The following is a 13,209-nucleotide window of genomic DNA, read 5'->3' on the forward strand; positions in this document are numbered from 1 at the left end:
CTGTGCAGCTCTGCGTCGAGTAATTTGCGGGCTCAGTCACTAACACGACTCGGCGATGATCCAGGCCGGGCTCTCGCGATTCAGTACACCATCCTGTCAGCGTCTTCACACATGTTACACGACAATTCAATGTTTACAGGAACTTTGATGCAGGAAAACTGCCATGATATCCACTTGTCACTGGCGTCCGAAATAGTTGTGGCTGCTTGCCCGAAAGATAGAGTTTTACGGGTGATAGACGTAGCAACTGGGACAACGTACTCAACCTTTGGAGATACAGCCGCTTCGGGCCTTGCTCCCGTCCGCGGAACACAAACATCCGAAGGATTGGGCACAGGGGGCGACTACGTCATTTCAAGTCAACTTTTTGAGCAAGCCCTGGTTTTTCATCGCTGGGGCAAGGCTCAGCCGCTGTTGAAATGTCGGGTGTCAGAGTCAGTGGGGCCCGTCGTTACTACACCAGACGGATTCTTCTTGCTCGCGGGGGGGCGATCAGGCCAAATTTATGCGTGGGAGATAGCTTCAGGTTCCCTTGTAGCGAATTGGGATGCGCACTACAAGGCAATTAGTTGCATGGTCATGACAAGTGATGGCGGCTTTTTGATCACAGGCTCGGAAGATACTACTGTGCGGGCGTGGGCCCTTTCGGACATATTGGCCGCCGAGCGTACAAAAAACGATGGAACGAAAACAGGTGAGAGAAACACATAAATACGGCGGTATTCCTCAGTGTGGGGTCTACGTAAGACCTCGAACGTGAGTGCTTGTGGCCCCAATGACGGACAGGAAGCGGAATGACGACCATGTGATGCGAACACGTATATTTTACGATAGCTTGACTACCATGTGAGAGCATTGAACAAACTGATATAATGAGACTGATGGTCGACCAACGTTCGTGGTAGTATCGGGGGATCAAAATTTTCCATATCACCCACTGCGCAATCGCAGATTCTGCAATAACGTTATAAAAATGACATATCTATTTACTCGAGGCATTATATTTTCTCATGACACTACAGCTTGCATTCGTCCTTTCTGCTCTTGGTCCAATCATTCCTTACCGGTTACGGGCTTACACTGCGGGCAGGGAGGCCCGACCTGTCGGATTGTCTCCTGCTCCTTAGACCACCGAGTGCATATCTATGAGCTAGCGAACAAAGATGGGGCCCTGTGTACGCTTCAGGCGCCGTCAGGGGTAGCATGCACGTCCCTGGATCCAGGAGAGAAGCACTTATTAGTTGGTGGGACAATGGGCGATATCTTTGTCATTGATATGGACGTGGTATGCCAGGCACGGACGGCGAGTCGCACTCTTGTGCAGTTTGTGGGAACAGTCGGACCGATTGGAAGCAGCAAGGAAGATTGGAGAAGGCTGGCGGGTCATCAAAAGGCGGTGATGGCTCTCACCTTCACCTGGGACGGGCGAATCGCGTTGTCAGCGTCGGAGGACGGTAGTTTGCGATGGTGGCACATGGACAGTCGCCAGTGCGTCAGGAGAGTGACATTTGACAATGGCGGCCCTTTAACTGGTCTCCTTCTGCTCCCGCGTCCCGCAGCTTTGCTTCACGTTATGCCTAAAGTGGTGCTTCCAGCACCGCTTCAGCCGTTAAAAAAATATGGCGCCATCTCCGTAACTAATGAGAAAGATGACTTGATCTTTTTGAACACCAGGACTCCAAAATGCAAGACACCGGACCCTTACCGTACGGAGTGTACGTCACTATTGCTTTCCTTCGAAAAGCTATACGATGCGGCGCTAATGACAAGGGATGCCACCTTTGAAGAAGTGGGAGAGCGTTCCAGAAAGCATGACGCGTCGATCAATGTGAGTATTCAGGGATCAAGTAAATTCTCTAACGCGGACAATTGCCTGGATGCGGGAATCAAAGCCGCCAGAAAGAAGTCCAAGCGACACATAAGAAAAGATCGAATTGTGGGACAGACTTGTAGGCAAAAAAAGTAAAATGACAGCTACGTAGTGCGATAAGGATAGTAGATGTGTTTTCAAACATCTTGAAAATAGGCAGCTTTCAAACATGACTCTACTCCGGCAACTTCTGTCATATCATTCACCACTCTTTTACCTTCCAAGTTCATATACGGAGATGCGCTCAAAAAATGAAAACCAAGCGTAAGCCATCGTGAGCGCAAAGAAGGATAAGATGACAAGCCAATTACTTAGGCGCACCGGCATGTCCTCTGTCAGCTGCGCCCGTGCCAATGCCAGAGTGGTCAAACCAAAAGCAACAAAATAGCTTTGGACCGCCGCACGGCGCATATTTCCATCAGTTCCACCTCTGAGAACGAACAAAAGATACGCTTGTGCCAAAAGGAAGCAACCGAAAACTCGCATTGTTACAAACGCGACACGCGCCGTACCACCTTCATGACGGCTGTGGAAGCCATCCGAGGAGTGGTGGAGAAGATACACGAGTACTTCCGGAAACAAGGCGCTGAGAAGGCCAAGTGTAAACATGATGCCGGCGTGAATTGCGAAAAGCTTGTTTACTCGCTTCTTTGCGTCTCTACCTTGGCCGAAAAAGGAGCCTGCGCTAAAAGTTGATGAATGAGCACGAGCTGATGTCGAAGACATGCGGTGCATGGCAGCCCTTTCCAGTGCCTATCTTGTCACTGCCTCCACAATAATGGACTTATTGTATTTATGTGATAAGAGAGAGCTAAAGTAATCAAAAATGACTCTAGTTTTCAGGTTTCATGGTGGCTCCTTGCCATCGCGCAGGCGCTTCCTTGTCCCTGTAGGTTCTCCTTGCTCTTTTTTGGGGGCCGTATCCCCAACTAGATGAATTACTCACCGACAATGATGGTTGGTACACAAAACATCCGGGAAATTACTGTTAGCGTGAGACATCGTTCACAATGAGGCGGCCATGAGGACAACAGGGAATTCGCGCCCGCCCCCTCGGCGATATTCGGGGCTTTGTACGATCCGATCTGTTCGCTCCTAGTCGTGCCGCCCTCGAATACAACACGTCCCCACGAGATCGATATCCACACCGCTCGTTGTCTCTAATACTTCTTCATTAAAGTCATTTAACAAAATCACAAGACAACAAAAACAAAGGGCCACAAGTACCAAATTGTGCCACTTGGTATGTTTTCTCTCTCAGTGTTGACAAGCTATTTGAACAAAATTTACATGTACACCCCCTTGAGCCTTCACCGGTCTCAATCGAGGCGAAGATTTCATACCTGAACACGTGAGTAAATACTGCTACTACTACGTCGGCTACTGCCACTCACTTGGGCATGTCCCATTCCCCGTGACTCCTTTTACACGATAAACAGGCGTAGAAATGCCTCTGGTCTAGTCAGTACTTTAATTCGTCTTCTTTGACGAGGTTAACCGCGATCCAACATCTCTTCTCCCATTTGATCTATCGCCCTGCTTTTTTTCCTTTGATATTTTTTCCATTTCTTGTCTATGCAGACAGACGCGCAGAAAAATGCCTACTACGATGAATGCGAGCCCGCTCATCCACATCCACCATTGTAATATATCGTCAAACTCAAGTTTTTGAAAATTTTCTACTGCTTTGACACTCTTGGCCAGCTGATGAGCCGTGTTAATGAGTGATATAACCTCGTTGCGTTGGAAGGAAAGGCTGCCCTCAAGAGTTCTATCCTCTGGTCTCCCTAGCACAATTTTGATAGCGGTGCCCAACCCCAGAATCTGTAATTTGCCCCAAAGGCGACATTTTTCACATCCAACGCAATCCATGACACGCGAAATGTTGTGGAAACGGACAAAAAAATCCTGTCGCAGCTTGTGCAACTCGCGCTCTTCCTCTGCAGCGGCCTCAGCCCCGTCTGTCAAACCTCGAGGTTGAAACATGCCGCTCTCGTCGAATGCCCGGTGGCATTGATCTGCGGTGCTAGTATTGGAAGATGTGCGAACAAGGTTTTGAACTGCACTACGTACACATTCATCATCTTCCGAGTTGCCCGTGTCGTAGTCGTAAAGCAGCAGCTCAGGTCCAGCCTTGTTTATGGCACGCAAAAGGAAAAGATAGGTGAAATACAAATTGTGAATGCGCTCCGGATGCTTGCCCACTTTCTCCACGAATAGTGCTGTGTTAGGAAACCAGCAGTCTTGAGCCTTGTCGTAATATTCCAACGCCAGATGCGTGGAGATAGAGGACTGCAGGCCTGCGATGAGACGATAGAAGACGCGCTTTTCCAGGCAATGTCCACCTGCCTCCAGCTCTCCTGGTGACAGTCCAAAACAATTTTCATAAACAGCATTCCATGCGCGACGTGCCGAAGGTCCTGCATATCCCGTAAAACGTTCAGGGTTGCGCAAGAGATTGATGTATGTCATCCCCTGGTCCTCCTCTTCCTGTTCGATCCAAACCCGAGCGTTGTCGCCCTCTTCCCACCCAGCAAATGCATCCACGCCTACCATAGCTTCCTTCCGATCGACCGCGCCCAGATGCATTTCCATTCTGTCAGTAGCCGTGTCTGATTCTTTGAGGCATTCCCGCACTGCCCGACCCTCCGCATCTCGCTCGATCCACACCGGCGGGATCTCGTGGGCTTCACATTCCACTACGGCGCAGTCTCGGATGGAGCACATCATATCCTCGTGCCAAAAGGGGCAATCTTTGTTCAAATTCACTTTGAAATATCGAAAGAAGGTACGTTGGGCTAGATCTGTCAGAAGCGGAAAAAAATGCAATATAGTGGCCTGATTGACTGTATCAAAATCGCAGCCACAATCTCCTACGGATCCGACTAAATCACAGGTCTGACAGACGCGGGAGCGGAAGAAACTCAAGGCATGGAGACTCGTTAGCCTCTTTCCGCCCTGCCGTGGGATTTAATGTAAAATCGTGAGAAGTCGATCAAGCATTAAGTTTTTGAGTAAACGATACCGAGGTTTACAACATACTTCGCAAGAAAGAATCTACAGCAGTGCCCACTTACCTCAGTTTGGGCGTACAATTGCCCCACAAGGAGGAAAATCCCCCAGAAGAAAAGCAGACGCGGCTTCAGCATCCACCACATTTCGATCAGAAAGTATTGGGAAGTAGGAACCTGCGGGTGCTTGGCATGTGTTTCACGTAAGTCGTATGCATACCAGTTGAAGTTTTGCTCAATCCGGATCGGCAAAACATCAAGTAGGTCATTTCGAGCACTTCACATGCTAGGTCTTTCCATTTACACAGTGGTGCATGCATTGATGCAAGTCCGGGATGCCCGTCACTCTGTGGAACTAATGCAAGTAGCTCACGGTAACGGCCCCCTGCTCGCCAACAACTTGTAGGTCGTCGGAATGGAACTATCGAACTCGATCTAGGTCCCAAACTTGTAAAAGAAGATGCCGAATGCAGCGGGAAAACAAAAAATGCTAGCATAGACAGAACAAGATAGTCTACAATAATTGATTAACTACTTCGGACGCAAATCACATTCTCTGAAGGGCCTTCAGCTGAGGCAGTATCCTTTACTGAGGCGGCGTAAAAGCGAGACGAGCACCACGAGGTCTACCGGCTATTGATCCATTTTCACTAAGTTTCCCTGAATGACAGTGAATTTTAGCTCGTCATGGGCTCGTTACATGGCGCACGCATGACTGTCTATTTTTTTATACCGACGGGTGTACAATTTTCCATCTCGTCATGGCCAATTATCCGAATGCCGAGGCCCGGACAATGTGGATCTCCCCAAAATTGCTGGGTATGGAGCTTTGTTACCTCTCGACCGAGTTGATACTTCACAAAGCTGTGAGAACATGTATATACCTGAAATTGATCTCGTCGCTGTAAATGATAGACAAAGCAGGACATCATTTTTTTTCGGCATTCAGCTTTTAAAATACGTCGCAAATGCCTGTTGAATCTGCGTTCATCGATCAGAAGACGTAGCACTCTAAGTGCGTAACCACAAGATTTTATATTGCAGCTTGTTTTGAGATTTCTAACGTTTATGTGATTTATAAAATTCGAATTCGAGCGGGGCCCTCCAAATGCCAGGCTAGTTTTCAATATAAATTAGAATTTAAAGTCTGCAGCTCGTTCAAATTTTAGTGATAGGACGTAATTAAAAAACTTAATACTTTATCCCGTTGCTATATTACCAAAATATCCGCGCTTCGGGGACATTACACCTAAATATTGTCGAATGATAGAAATGTGTCTGCTAAGGACCTTTCCTGTGCGCAGATAATTGTTGAGTTGAAATTGGTTTAAAAAATCTCCATAGAGAGAAAAAATATGCAATTCACACTTCTCTTGCACCACAGGCTTTCCTGCTCACCACGCCCTACGTGAGGCATGCTTGCATTAGCACAAGCGGATTCCGGACAACATAACATAAAACTGATCTAGTGTTTAGAATAGTATAGAATGACCACGTTGAATCATGAAGGATGATTTTTAACACCAAGTGATCATCGTCTTTTATACACGACGAAAGAGTTTTCAATTGTCACGCTTAATTGTGCAATGCACCGTCGGAGACTCCTTGTAAGGATACCCGGAGGCAAGTGCACGAGAACCTCGCTAGGGAGCAGACCAGCATTACAGCAAGTTGCGAGCAAGTGGTAGAAGCGGCGAGCAGTACCAACCATGAGATGCCCCTCAGTGTTTTCACAGGTACGATTTAAGTGCGTGCAAAACGTTTTGATCACATTAGTCGAACGAACGAGCCGCGCTCCTGCAAACTCACGTGACCATTTCGTCCTAGGCTTCCTGACCTAGAGGTGTGAAAAGCACAAAATCTCTTATAACTGTTTCTTTTCAGGAATAGGAAAGCGGGGAGAGAAGCACGTAGGCCGCAATATATGCAATCGTTAGGGTTGTGTATCTTTTAGGCTAGTATTAGATAGCTGCAGCGTCGGACAAGGAGATGGAAGACGAGCCGCCTGAGACGCGATCGCGCAATTACCAGCAAGAAGCCTTGGTAAAGGCCCGACGCACTAACATTGTTATGTGTGGTGCGGCGGGGATTGGTAAGACCCATGTGGCCATGTCCTTGCTGCGTGAGGCGGACTATAGCGACGGGAAAGTGGCATTTTATCTCGCTACCACACGGCATCTTGCTGAGCAACAGTGGCAGCGCATATGTAATGGCACGGCTTTGCTCACAAAGCTCTGTGTGGGAATGGAGTATGATCTGTTGAGCAAGAGCCAATGGCAGACGCTTTTCCGACAAAATCAGCTTGTGGTCTGCACACCACAGATCTTGCTTAATGTGCTTGACAAGGGACACGACTACATTACGCTGCAGCGCATCAATTTGCTCATTCTTGACGAATGTCACAAGGCGCGCCGAAATCATCCTTATGCTCTACTGATGCACCAGTACGGGCGCGGAATCGGTAAAGGGCCTTTGCCAAGAGTTTTCGGTATGACTGCCACGCCAAGCAAAAACTGTCATCAAATCCTACATTGTGCTTTGCATGTATGCCCCCAGGAGGACGTCAAAAAATTCGCTGCCAAGGCACCTCTAAAGGTAATCTTTTATAAAGAAGGCAACCACATCAGTTGGGAGGAACAAATGCGTTGGGAGGAACAAATGCGGAAAATCAAAGAGTTTGGCGCTCAAAGGGAGTTTTCTCTGTCCGGAATGACTGAAAAGGGGACAGGGATACCCTTTAAGTGTTCAAAAGGAATGGACGAGAGCAGCTACTTGGCCATAAGCGACTATAGTGAAAACTTCGTTGACGATGGCTTTCATGAGAATCAGGCCCTTCAAATTCAATTCGATGATGATACCTTTAAAATGAGCTCGGAAATTGGCAAAATTCTTAAAGAGGTGAAGTCTCACTTGCCCTCCATGGCCAAGAACAAAAGTCTCACAGAGAAAATACTTTGGCGCACTTATAATGATGTGGGAGTCTGGTTTGGATTGCGTCATATTTTATTGGGGTTGGAGCATTGGATTGGGACTGTGCCGAGTTCAAGCGCAGAGCGTGACGTAGAGGAGGGTGTCTTGGCGCGCAAACTTGCCCTTTATCTGAAAGAAGTCCTGCCGAAAGCTGTAAAATTGCGACGGATTCGACTGCTGGACCGCGTGGAGAAACTTATTCAGTGTCTCCATGAGCGGTGGCAGCAGGACAGGGAAAACTTCAGGGCCTTAGTCTTCGTGCAGCGTCGAACTACCTGCCGCGTTCTTTATGAATTTTTAAACATGTGGGATTCGTTTGCCGGGCTGTGTGGGTTTGTCATCGGTCAGGCGAGTGCCAGCGGCCTAACGACGTTTGGTCTGAAGCGAAAATACAAGAGGGCAATCAAGGAATTCGCCTCCGGAAAATTAAAGATCTTAGTTGCCACTGATGTTCTTTCAGAGGGCATCGATGTTCCGGATTGCAGCCTAGTTGTGGCATTCGACACTATTGCAAATTCCACAGCATTCGTACAAATGCGCGGACGTGCACGGCAGCACAATGGAGGAGCCTTTGTCCTATTTGCTTCGGATCAAGGAGGACTGGAGAGACTATTTGATCTTGAGCAAGGTGCTGCACTTTTTGAAAAGGATGTAGATGACATGGAGATGAGCTACCTTGAACGTAGAGACATGTCCTTTGCCCACTTTTTCCCCCAGTTTTCCTATGCTGTTCCGGCGACAGGGGCGACGATCACTTTGAACAATTCAATAAGTCTCCTCACTCAACTTCTTCAGTGGAACAAGGATTGCGTCAGCTATCAGCTGTTGCCCACCGTCGAATACAGTGAAAGAGTCGTTTCCGGAGAAGGAGTCATGTTTAAGTGCCTTCTGACGCTCCCAGATGTATTTGGTCTACCAGTGTTTGAGAGTTCATTTTTCCCAGCAAAAATCATCGCGCGCGCTGTGGCCGCATATCATGCCTGTATTGAATTCCACAGATGTGGTTTCGTTGACGACGACTTCAATCCAGTGCGGGAGTCTTTGCAGCTAGAGGCCTACGAGCATTTCATCCCCGAATTTTATGGTTCACAGGTGGTGAATGAACGGTTGGAGATTAAGACTCAAGCCTTTGCTCATTTCGGGGTAGGGCCCGTGCTTGAACATGAGGCCTCTGCGGATTTGTCGACAGACCTGTCAGCTGGTAGTGCAAAAACTTCATTGGAAAAGGAGACACAGGAGAGGGTAAATTCAGGAACAACAAGGGTAGCCACGGATGCAGCAAGCGCTTTAGGTTTGACATTACTAAGTGGGAAGACAGATCGGGCGAATCATTACGTCTATCGACTCTCGAAAGATGCAGGTTGTGTTGGATTTATAACGGATACGTTGCTTCCCGAAAGCTCTTTGCGAGCAGAGGATTTGTCATCAACTCCTGCGCAAGCCGAGCAATTGTCGGTTACAGAGGTACAACTTTTAGCACAGTGCCACGTTGCAATGCTTTTCTTTGTAATCCATGGTGCCAGCGCTTTCAACATAGAGTTCGGACCGATCCTGCAAATCGACAAAGGGTGTAATTCCCTTGGAAATTGTGACGAAACACGGCAGACGGGAGAGAAGACGCCACCAGCCGGAGGGGCAGAGAAGGGTATCGACAAAAATAATGAGCCTTGTGATGGTAGCGATGGACTTCAACCTGATGTGGACTGTGACATGGCATCTAAAGATAAGAATGGAAGACAATATCCGCAATCCTGCTCGACAGATCCTGCTCGCGGGAAATATGAAGACGCAAGAGAATATCTCATTCCTCAGACACATCTGGAACAATCTCGTCGAAAATGGTCGGGAAGGTGTACGGGGATTGATGAAGTAGAAGGACATGGTAAGGATTGGTTCGCAAAATGTATGATGCCGAAAGCTGCATGGGACAAAGGGTATGTTCTGGTGCCGATAAAACCCAATGGAGAAATTGATTGGGTACTCGTCAAGACACTCGCCCAAAGCTCTCCTTCTCGGCATTTGGTGCACGGACGAGGAGATTACTGGCCCCTTCCATCTTTTGATGCGGCTTCTATTCACAACGACCTGCTCCTTACGTGCAGCCCGCTGACAGGTCGACCAAAACTATGGGGTCCGATTCAAATAGTTGAGCAGAAAACTTTGGCTGAAGAACGTAAAGCGAGAGCGGCTCAGGCGACTGCTTCCGCACGTAAAAGAAATTTGTTAGAAGAAGATAAGGACGGAACAGTGGGGAATCCTTCTGTCTTCGAGATGTCTACAGCCGGCAAAAATACTATGCCGGCGGTGGACAACGGGTTGCCCGGGAACATCGACCAAGGTCCACGCAAGAAGCTGAGAAGCGGGCAAGATCGGGACATTATCTCGTTAGAGAGGGAAGGGTGCAGTCAAGACGAAGTGGAGAATGGCCCTGCAGTAAATGATGTTAGCAGAGGCGATGCTGTGGAACGAAGAGCTATGCAATCGGATGATTTGCTACCGCACCTCCATCTGTCTGAGTATCCGGTTGAAATCTGGGACAGATGCGACCAGCAACAACCCCTGATATTAGTTGAAAAAATTTTGGATAGCTCCTATCGTTTTCGTGCATTATCACGCGACGGCAAATTTGGTGAGAATGATGATAATGAACCGCGCTCTGAAATGCAACGGAACACCATCTCCAGACGTCGGCTAGTGGCCCCGCAACTATGCACCTTAATTAGAATCCCCCGGAGCCTTTATGAGGCCTGTCAGGCAGCACTCCCACAGGTTTGGCGGCTTGAAATCGCCCTAAAGGTCGAATCTCTTATTCAAAGCGTAGGAATTCCAGTAAAAGATTCCTCGATCATTCGCGAGGCTATCTGCAAACCAGACTATGAACGTTTGGAAGTTCTCGGAGACATTTATCTTAAATGGGTGATGACATGCGTGGTACTGCGTAAGGAGCCGTACCTTCTGCGTGAGAGTTTGCTGCATGACTTTCGATGTAACTTAACTTGCAATCGCCGTCTTGTGCGTGCAGCTTTACAGCGAGGGCTTGATGGTCACATCGTACTGCGTGCGAAAGTAGTTAATGAGCCGTATCGTCACTGGGCTCCTTCTTTGATGGCGCCACTCGCCGCAAGCGCTTCCGAAGTAAATGTGAAAGTTATAGCGGATGTTGTTGAAGCGCTAATCGGAGCTTATCTTCTTGACGGTGGACCCCGGGCAGCGGATGCATTCCTCCGGTGGCTGGGACTGCCAGTGATGTGTGAGAGAGATGTCTGCCAGCAACAGCGCTCGAGTATGCCCGGACTATCAGACGCACCAGCTGCCTTTTTCACAGCTGGTCCACCTCCTAGAGACAGAGTGAAATTACAAAAAGCATACTGGCCTCTTTTACACCGGTGTTGTCAATGTTGGAAGGAGGAAAGCCTTGCCAACACGCCCCAAAACATACATCCTAAGGCAGTTCCCAAGCCGGCCACTGATTTGGTCCTGAAAGTGACAAAGCTTGAGAATTTTCTAGGGTATACATTCCGGAACAAGTGGCTCGCCCTACAAGCTTTAACACATCCATCACACTCTCAGAAGCATCGGCGCTCTGAAAAGGGCCAAGGCCACACCATTTTCATTTCTGACTATCAGCGCTTTGAGTTCCTCGGTGATGCGCTCCTGGACCTCATGGTCATGGTACAAATCCTTTACGAGAACCCTGATTCACCTCCAAAGCCTTTGCACGTAGAAAAGGGGGTAACTGTCAGTAATGAGCACCTTGCCAGGCGGGCACTGGAGTGGCTTCAGTTGCATCGCTTCTATGATTCAGATAGCATCGAGCTGAATCGCTGCGTAGAAACTTATGCCAACGACGCTATTGCCTTTGCTCAAGGCATTGATGAATGGAATCCCTCAAAAAATGGAAGCGGACCTAAAGCTTTGGCAGATGTGTTAGAGGCGCTTATCGCTGCTGTTTTTATTGATACTGCTGGAAACATAGAGCATTTAGTGGAGATATTTTTACCCCGTCTTCGCCGCAAGTCGGCTTTTGAAGAAGCGGAGGACTCCAGGGACGCTCGTGCAGGGTTGGCAATGGAAATGCAGTGGAAGTTGCAAGTATCATCAATCCACGAGCTTACGGTAGAGCTGCGTGAGTTCTTCCCAATTTTGATAGGAACGTGTCGGAGAGAGCTAGCGCTCGAAGAGGATGACTTGTGCCGTGAAAGTCTTGTAAAGGAGCTGACCAAGAGCATTCCCGTTGCACAAGGATCCGAGGAGGTTTCATAACCCATGTGATCCTATTCAAATAAAAAAAATCCTTGAAATGCCGACAAGAAATACACACATGTATATGAAGAGAACTCTCAAATTCATCAGACGGCAGAGACTGAAGATGATAAATTTGCCGGCGCTTTTGTACTTTACGAAAGATTAAAGAAAAATTGATAAGTACAATGTAACATCATAAAGTGGCAATGAAAGTGCGAGGATGAACACCGAAATCCGAAGATTGACGACGTACACATGTATATCCCCACAGGTTGTCGTGGTGGTAAAACCGAGACTGTACGATGACTCAGAAGCGACCCTTTTACCTTTCATATTAATGTAAATTTTCGAATGACTTCCCGCTAGGAAGGTGCGTGAAACGCGTATGATTGATTTCGAAATACCCTGTGACATCCCAGCAATATTGAGGAAAGTAACCATCTTGATTGTGCGGAAAGCCACGGATAAGAACGTTCAGCGTAAGTATTTTAATCGTAAAAAATGACGAAAGCAACATTGTGGTTGGCGTAACATATACACCTCTGCAACAACTTTCCGCGCTAATACTGCCCCAAAATTATTCTTTTTCAGAGCTGCGGAACACCGCGCAAATATTAGATTAATCCATCTTCTATCATCCATTTCGAAGCCATTTTCGCATAATACGAAAGGATGATATCGCAACCTGCACGCTTGAAGCATGTCATCGTCTCCAGAACCACATCCTTTTCATTAAGCCAGCCCCTCTCGGCAGCGGCCTTGAGCATGGCATACTCGCCTGACACATGGTAGGCGGCGATAGGTAAGTTTGTGGCCTGTTTCAGCCGCAAAATAACGTCCAAGTACGGCATACCAGGCTTTACCATAAGAAAATCAGCTCCTTCAGCCGCATCCAATGCAGCCTCCAAGAGAGCTTCACGCCCATTGGCGGGATCCTGTTGGTACGTTTTTTTGTCTCCGAAGCCGGGATGAGAATCAAGTGCGTCCCGGAAGGGACCATAGTAAGCGGACGCGTACTTAGCAGTGTAAGACATGATTGAAACGTCCGTGAACCCCTCCGAGTCCAGCGCCCGTCGCAAAGCGCCCACGCGTCCGTCCATCATGTCGCTGGGG

At 48.1% G+C, this 13,209-nt stretch overlaps 2 protein-coding genes across 2 annotated transcripts; one reads left to right on the top strand and one right to left on the bottom strand.

Moving 5' to 3' along the window:
* Positions 1-1,990: 1,990 nt before the first annotated feature.
* Positions 1,991-2,655, bottom strand: NGA_2096500 (uncharacterized protein). Its single transcript, XM_005856342.1, has one exon. It carries the CDS (start codon positions 2,603-2,605, stop codon positions 2,084-2,086), a length of 522 nt encoding a protein of 173 aa, XP_005856404.1. The 5' UTR covers positions 2,606-2,655; the 3' UTR covers positions 1,991-2,083.
* A 7,836-nt stretch (positions 2,656-10,491) lies between these two features.
* Positions 10,492-11,618, top strand: NGA_2017800 (dicer-1; the record flags this gene model as incomplete). The annotated part of the gene is made up of 1 exon (XM_005856333.1): positions 10,492-11,618. A coding segment is annotated over one exon (1,127 nt), but the record flags the coding sequence as incomplete, so codon positions are not given.
* Positions 11,619-13,209: the final 1,591 nt, after the last annotated feature.

This window comes from Nannochloropsis gaditana, assembly GCF_000240725.1.
Source record: "Nannochloropsis gaditana CCMP526 unplaced genomic scaffold scaffold001, whole genome shotgun sequence".
Classification (NCBI taxonomy): Eukaryota; class Eustigmatophyceae; order Eustigmatales; family Monodopsidaceae; genus Microchloropsis; species Microchloropsis gaditana.

Coding starts and splice junctions, on each gene's coding strand:
- NGA_2096500 (XM_005856342.1), bottom strand. CDS start 2,605: ATGCACCGCATGTCTTCGACATCAGCTCGTGCTCATTCATCAACTTTT.